This window comes from Pieris rapae, chromosome 15, assembly GCF_905147795.1.
Source record: "Pieris rapae chromosome 15, ilPieRapa1.1, whole genome shotgun sequence".
Classification (NCBI taxonomy): Eukaryota; Metazoa; Arthropoda; class Insecta; order Lepidoptera; family Pieridae; genus Pieris; species Pieris rapae.
This window is the reverse complement of record NC_059523.1, coordinates 9484007-9491940: the sequence shown is the minus strand read 5'-3', so window position 1 is coordinate 9491940 and position 7934 is coordinate 9484007. Positions and strand designations below refer to the sequence as shown.

The 7934-nt window shown below is 34.1% G+C and overlaps 1 protein-coding gene across 1 annotated transcript; it reads left to right on the top strand.

The window, feature by feature from the left end:
- The first annotated feature begins 691 nt into the window (after nt 1-691).
- On the top strand, nt 692-2999 carry LOC111004037 (chymotrypsin-2-like). The gene is made up of 5 exons (XM_022274849.2): nt 692-737; nt 1062-1185; nt 1536-1779; nt 2181-2327; nt 2847-2999. Exons 1-5 carry the CDS (start codon nt 692-694, stop codon nt 2997-2999), a joined length of 714 nt encoding a protein of 237 aa, XP_022130541.2.
- Nucleotides 3000-7934: the final 4935 nt, after the last annotated feature.

Genomic DNA, 7934 nt, shown 5'->3' with positions numbered 1-7934 from the left:
TCTTCTGATGTTATGTGGGACCATGGAGTGACAATGCCAGAGGGCTCGCGAGTGCGTTGCCAGCCTTTTGAGAATTCGTACGCTCTTTTCTTGATGGACCCTAAGTCGAAGTCGCTATTCGAGACTATAGAGTAAAATTTATAATTAACAAACAAAAAACAATATTAATTACACATGCAACTAATTTCACTTTACTAAAGATAACCTTGAAGTTTCAATAATTTAACATATTTTTCTAAAGGTACTTATATAATATATTAACAAATATATTCAAAAACTGATATTTTTTTACATTTCGTGAAATCTTGCGAACTTTCTAAGTTGATTCGTCTTTTTCTATGTATTTTTTCTAGAAATCTTTAGTCTAAAAAGTATCTATGAAAATTTGAAAATTTCTCGCGGGCCGGATTATATGTTACAGCGGGCCGGTGGTTGCCCATATATATATATATATATATATATATATATATATATATATATATATCCTATAAACTATTATAACAACCAATAAAAAAGAAGAAAAACCAATTGTATCCACAAACAATACCTAATAAAATAAACATAAAAAGATTAGTTGAGTAAAATAGTTGCGTAACTATTATATCAAGATTAAATAGCTTTATTATGAATACACCTTTATATTCATAATAGTAATATATTGCCATGAAAACTACTTCTTCGAGTTTTCAAAATGTTCTCGGCCCTCCTACCTATGTTTTTGTTCGCCGTTGTTTCGGGTAATATATTTGATATTTTTAAATTATATATACTGTTCTCAAAGTTTTAATTAAGTACAGGCAATTAAATTGTCAAAATAAATTCATAATACTATAAATTTTACCAAAAATTTAACTAGGTAGGTAAGTCACATCTAGTTATTTATATATATGGCTGATTGTGTAGATTTTTATAATTAATCGAGCTAGTTATACCACTATCTTTGCAAATAAACTACCTACATATTTCTTATTTATTTTATTATCAATAGAACATTTTGAAATAAATGCAATGACAAATAAAGACTCTTTCTTAATTTTAATATATAAAAATGTTGGTTTAAGCAAGAGAAGCAAAAGAAGGTGAGGTTCCATATCAGGCCTCCATTAGAACTGAAAATGGTCACATATGCTCCGGCGCCATTTTGGATAAGAAATGGATACTTACTTCCGCTAGATGCTTAATGCGGTAATTTTTTTTTTATGGTGGTTATATTTCAGCTGGATTAGGTTACATTATTTATTAATACATAAGATGTCAGATGGTAAAATAGGCAAGTAGGTTAGTAGGAGTAGGTAAGTAGGAGTACTTAATATATACTTGGGTCTAAGACAATCTGTATATATTTTCCTTCACCGTTCGAGTGAATATTAAACGAGAATGAAAAAAGCCCAATGGTGCACAGCCGAATATCGAACCTACAACATCAGAGATACGAGTCTCACGCTGAAGCTACTAGGCCAATACTGACAAAAAATTGTCATGTTTAAATGATATCGAGTCAAGTTCTTGATTTAGCGTTTTATGAATTTATACAGTATACGCCGCCGAGAAGTACCATATGTTGTCGTGGGTACAAACGACGTCACAGCACCAGGGACTAGCTTTCCAGTTGAGACCATTCATAAACACCCGAATTACATCAGCTATAAACACGACATAGCGCTGGTGAAAGTTAACGGAACAATTAAATTTAACGACAAAATACAACCCGTACAGTTGCCTGAGAGAAATACCAAACCGGAAGTCACCATGCTTTACTCTGGATGGAAAGGACCATCTGTAAGTTTATGTTAATTTCATTTACATTGTGTTTATTTAAAAACAGAAAACAGATTAATTACATACATACAGTTATTACACACTAAACAACATTTGAAAATCTGATATCCAATTATATCTGTACACAGCATTTTACACTATATATCAACCAAACAACATACACATATTAAACTGAATGACAAAAAAAGAAATAAATATATATAATAATATATTTTTATTAATTAATTTAAATTAGTAATTTAGGTTGCAAGTATTCACCATGAACTATCTTAAGAGTTAGCTAAACCCTGGCATTCAAAACCCGGCTTTGGACTAGTAGACTCTTTAGTCACATGTAGAACTTTTCGACGTCCTGTTGCCAGTGACTGTTATTAAGATTATATAAGTTCATTTGTTTTTAGGATTCGTATAGGACAAACAAATTGCTTATGAGAAATGTGACTTCTATACCCAGTGCTGAGTGTCAAAAGCAACTAGGACCGCACCTCGAGAGAGACCAAATTTGTACCCTTGATAACGATGCTTATCGAAAAGGCCAAGATTTCTTTGTAAGCATCAAACAAATAATAATAATAAATATAATATTCATGTATACAATATCAAATCGAGGAAGATTGGTGCTCTTACATCACTAATTTAATTAATAGTGGACATAAAAATACACAGAAAATTACATTGACATACGTGGGAGGTATGTCATACTGACGTGAATTTTGCCTCATCAGTATTCGTTTAGAGATAGACAAAGTAATGCCTATCCTTGCAATACAACTGATTAGATGGTATCACATATTAGAGCCAACTTAAAAGGAATAATTTTAAATAAAGTTAAAAATACATCCTTCTAAAATTTGAAAAAATCTCTTTTCTTTTTTTCTTCTCTTATTAACTTATTGAGCTGCGTTATCTCTTACACTCATGTCGGTTGACAGTGCAGTTTTTTACACTTACATTACGAGTTTGACACTTAAAGAAATCTCATTAATCTCACTAAAGAGATCTATTTTATCACATAAATACACTAGATAATAGAGATTTTAATAATACAGTTATATTTTTCTTTTTAGGATGACAAAGGTGGTCCAATCGTGGAAGGGTCAAAATTGGCAGCCATCGCATCCGTACCGCGTAGGAAAAACGTAGCAAGTGTACACATAAGGGTCTACGAAGTTCTACCTTGGATCACAGTTACCAGAGATCCTGACACTATTGTTCATTAAATAATGTATAAGCAAACTATATGTTTATGTTTTAGATAGAATATTTTAACCAGCCAGAAGTAATACGCGTGGGGTTCAGATTAATTAACGAATAAACATTATCAAATAGAAATTGACACGTGTCATCTTCACCCATTGACATATCAAGAAACAGAGCCTGTTTGATGTCCCAAACTTATGAGTTTGGGACATCAAACAGGCTCTGTTTCTAAGGAATATCCTATGCTTGCTAGGAAATATTTATATACTACATGATATTTATTCCTGCTACGTTAATCATACAGCGCTATCTCATGTAGATCGATCATGGCAAACTTTATACTTGTAATTTTATTACGAAGCCGTTTTTTAATTAGCTGACATGGAAAGTACTTTTTTAATTGGATATCTTTTGCGTTGCCGACCTTTGAGAAAAGACTACGCTCTTGTTACACTCGGAGATCGTATGTCTCTAGAAAGTTATAACATGTTATTAATAATCAATGCCTTAATAATAATAGCATCGTTAAAGAACATTTTCGGTTTCAATCCCAATTATACGTAAAAGTCATTGGGAGAACGAAAAATATTAACATTTGTAACTTTTAAACATTAGATTTAGTTTAATATTTAAAACCATTTATTTGGTTATCGTTTTTAATTTAAGACCAAAAATGTAGGTGTGGGTAGATAATACGTATGTAATTAATAATGTTATTTATTATGTTTAACATTTATTTTCTTTGTTCATATAGCACTTTTAGTTTCACTTTATAAAATTATTTATGAAAAATAATAAAATTCTGTCTCATAACCCAGTGGGACTATCTTTTGTTTTACTTTTTAAAACAAACAAATAGACCTTAAACCCGTGAACAATGGTGTCCCACAAGGCTGTGTTCTATCCCCGACTATATTTGTTTACATATGCATATCAATAATTGCAACTTAGCAACATTCAGTGCTATACACTGCAGAAACTCTTTACACTGGCCGTGGATGTATTTCTCGAGAGATCAGCACCGGAACAAGCTTGTGTCTGAAGTCGAAACTCTGCTACGTGGAGTTTCGAACTGGATTAGACTAGATCTAGTCCAATTTAACCCCTAGAAGACACAAGTTTGCGTGTTTCCCGCTAAAAATACCCTTTGTCGCTTCTCTTCTCTTTGAAGACACTTCCCTTAAAGCCACACCACTACAGCAGGATACTAGGCGTCATGTCACAGTCATTTAGAGAGAAAGGCTAAATAAGCCTCTAAAAAGCTTGATGCTCAGCTATAAAGCGTAATTTTGGCCCTATACGGAGTACTATTTTCATCTCTGGGCGGGTGCTCCCCAGTACCTTCTACTTGTCCATAATGAACCTTCTTAATTAATAAATTTAAATTTCGAATCCACAACCTAGTTACTTTCCCACAAGTTACTTTCCTAGCAGCTAGATCCCTCGGCATTGATTAGAGATGTGAGATCTCTCTGTATCTTCTACCGCATTTACCATGACGAGTTCAGACCTGCAGCTGAGTTTTATCATCGGACATCAAGGCACAATATGAAATAGTTCCCATTTCTTATCTTGGGTCAAAGACAATGGCTCGCGATATTAACTTACCGTTGAGCAGGTGATAATCCAACCAAAGCTGGGATTCTAACACAGGCCCGCTGAGTTCGCACATTAGGCATTAAACGAACAACTTTTTGAAGTGAAACTTCTTTAGGCGCATGGAGTAAAATTTTTACGGATAAAACGCAATAATCATTTATTTATTTATTTCAAACATACAAATTATCTTTACAGCCTATGCCAATACGACAATGTGGAGAAACATTTAATAAAAATATAATAATGTACATAAAAATTAGACACAATATAATTTACACAATATCGCTACTGTGAATTCACTCTGCGAACATATAAATATGTCGATAGTATCGGAGACAGCATTTAGTAAGCGCAACGTCCTGGATAACGGATTTCTGTGCAACAGACTGGTTCTTGCCTTTGGTATCGCAAATAACCTTCGCTGTCGCCGTCGCACATATCTCATAGGTACTAAGAAGCCCAGTTCCTGGAGTACACTCGGGTTACACACTATCCCCCTCAAGACTTTCAGTACGTAGTAGTATGAGCGTCACGAAGATGTGCGGCGTTTTTGTCGAAGAAAAGGGAGAATGCGATTGAGACCGATTGAGAGAGAGTGAGAAGGGTGAATTACCTTAAGAAATTCCATTTTTAAAATTAAAATTTCGTAAAGAACTTTATGACGAACATGACATACATTTTGAAATGCAACGGCCGCAAGTTATTGGAGCAACTGCACCGAATGACAGATGGAATTATCAAACACATCGAAACAATAGATGTTCCAAATTGGACGCAAGAAGTACGACAGATATTGTGATTGCAAGATTGGTTGAGGCCCACATGGGGCTGTACAGCCATTGATGATAATTATATAGGCACAGGGTAGCTTCATGTACAAGAGAGATAAAATGCCAATATTGTGATAATCTTTATTTGAAACTTGCAATTTATATAATTTGACCATACCAGAAATAAAGTACAAAATTCATTTATCAATTTCCGCGTTTTATTATATTTTTAATATATTCCATATTGTTTTAATACACACTCACAATAACGTTATGAGTGTGTATTAAACTAAAATAACAATTTTTTTTATTTTTTCTTCAAAATTCCGCAAGTGGAGACAATATCAAGTACATAATAACTCAATATACAGTAGTTATATATGACATTTACAGCTTTTGTGTTGTGTGAAATGCTTTTTTTTAATGTACTGGATTTATGCGTTTTTAGTTTTAAATTTAACCAACTAAGTAAGTTGCTTGGCCTAAATTAATGGTTTCATAAATCCACTGCCTGTAAAGCGATGCCCGCAATCCGATACCAACAATTTTACCATCTGGTTTGCTGTTTAAGGAAACAATCAAGATGCCTATAAGTTGTCTATTCACTCCAACAATTGGCCCTCCTTGGTAACTGAACTGTGAACATAGTGACATAGATTATTAGAGAATAAACAGATTATATTTTGAGGCGTCGTCGACTTTTTGGGTCTAAGACATATCGGTTTCCTCACGATGTTTTCCTTCACCGTTCGAGCAAACGTTAAATGCGCACAGAAAGAAACTCCATTGGTGCACAGCCGGGATCGAACCTACGACCTATTGTATGAGAGTCGCACGCTGAAGCCACAAGGCCAACACTGCTCTTCTATTTTGTGGAATATATCAACGAATTCTTTCCGGCTTGGGCCCTTAACCGGTCAAGACATTTTTATAGGCAAGAAGTTTAACTTAGATTACAATGATTTCGTTCTAAAACAAGTTTTCATTTATGCTTATATTATAAAGACGAAAGATTTGACGAAAGACGAACGTTTGTACCTAAAGTAACATACTCATAAAGACTAAGATTTGAATGCTACATCACTGATTCAAATAGGCTATTTAACTACAAGAAAAAAATAAAATACCTTACTAAAACCTGCGAAAACTCTTGATGATGAAGCAAAAAAATGTTTCACAATATTAAAGAAAATATTTTTAAAAAATCACGAAAGCATGTATTTTACTATTTTAGTTATATCACTATTTCTTTTTAACATTTTAATTTTCCGACCAGACCAAGTTTATTTTTGGCAATAGCTAGAGCTAGCTATTAGAATACATTATTATTAATGTATGCCGCATTCTGTACGTTTATGTGAAAAAAATGGTCACGATTGCGAAGCCGGGACGGGCAGCTAGTTGGTTATGAAGAAATAAAATGAATTCATCGCCTGCTCTAAAATAGTTTTTGCTATCTATTTTTCCTCTTTAATAAATTATATGTTTTTTAGTATATAATAGTATACGACATGTCTATCGGAGGCCAGGGTAAGGCGCGTGTTAGAAGAAGTTAGAAATCATGGCTCCGTAACGTAAGGGAGTGGATGGGTATTGCGGCTACCGACTCTCAGTGCAACTCTGACAGTTGACGAGACACGCTTCAAGTGACTGACCTCCTAAGTGGCACTAAAAGAAGAAGAAGAGGTGGTCTTGTTTTCATTCAGGACAAACTAGCAGAGAAGGCTGATCACAAACAAACTCAAGAATACGGTAATCCTACATTTCTTTTTAATTATTGGTATCTCCAGCTAAAACGTGTTATATAGACTACATACCGGAACACTGTTACCGAATAGGTACTTCTAGTAAGGATTTCGCTATACCCGGGGGTGGTGGATTGATTATTTTTGTTTGTGTATCTGATTTAACCGCGAGTTTTAAATACTCATCTAACGAGATTCATGGCGCCGTAGCATCTTGTTTACATGTACTTACAGATGGAAGGTTATTATTTCCAATATCTTTGCTGTTCTCCCTCAAACAGAATAACTCTCTTACACCATCCACATTTCTTGCGTTAAGAGTTTCACAGTCATCATTGTCTTGTACTCCAACACTAAGCAAAACTTGCAGACGATTAATGTAGTTTGGATCCTGAGGAAAGTTTAGAATTATTGAGTACAGGCGTTATAAACACTGAAGTTATTTAAGACAAGCGCCCTAACTGGCCTTTTGGCATTTTCTGTGAAATAATCACGATAACGATCTACAAACAATTCCAATCTATATATCCAGGAATGTCATTGACCTCCAACCTCGCCGTGCATTTAAGATGATTAATCGACCGATTTCCTTCTAATATCCTTATTAAGAATGGGCCTTTTATAAATTAGGTGGGCTATATGGCTGGCCGTAGGCTAACAAAGAAAAATCTATTTTTTCGTAGAATTTGATTTGATTATTCAATATTGTCTTCGAGAGCGATACAACCAGATTCGATTCGATTACAGCCGCCATACAATGTATGTAGTGGCAGTACAAAAAATGATTGTTTTTAACCACAAAATAGGCTACAGTTTCGGCGATTACCTCTTCATCCAGACA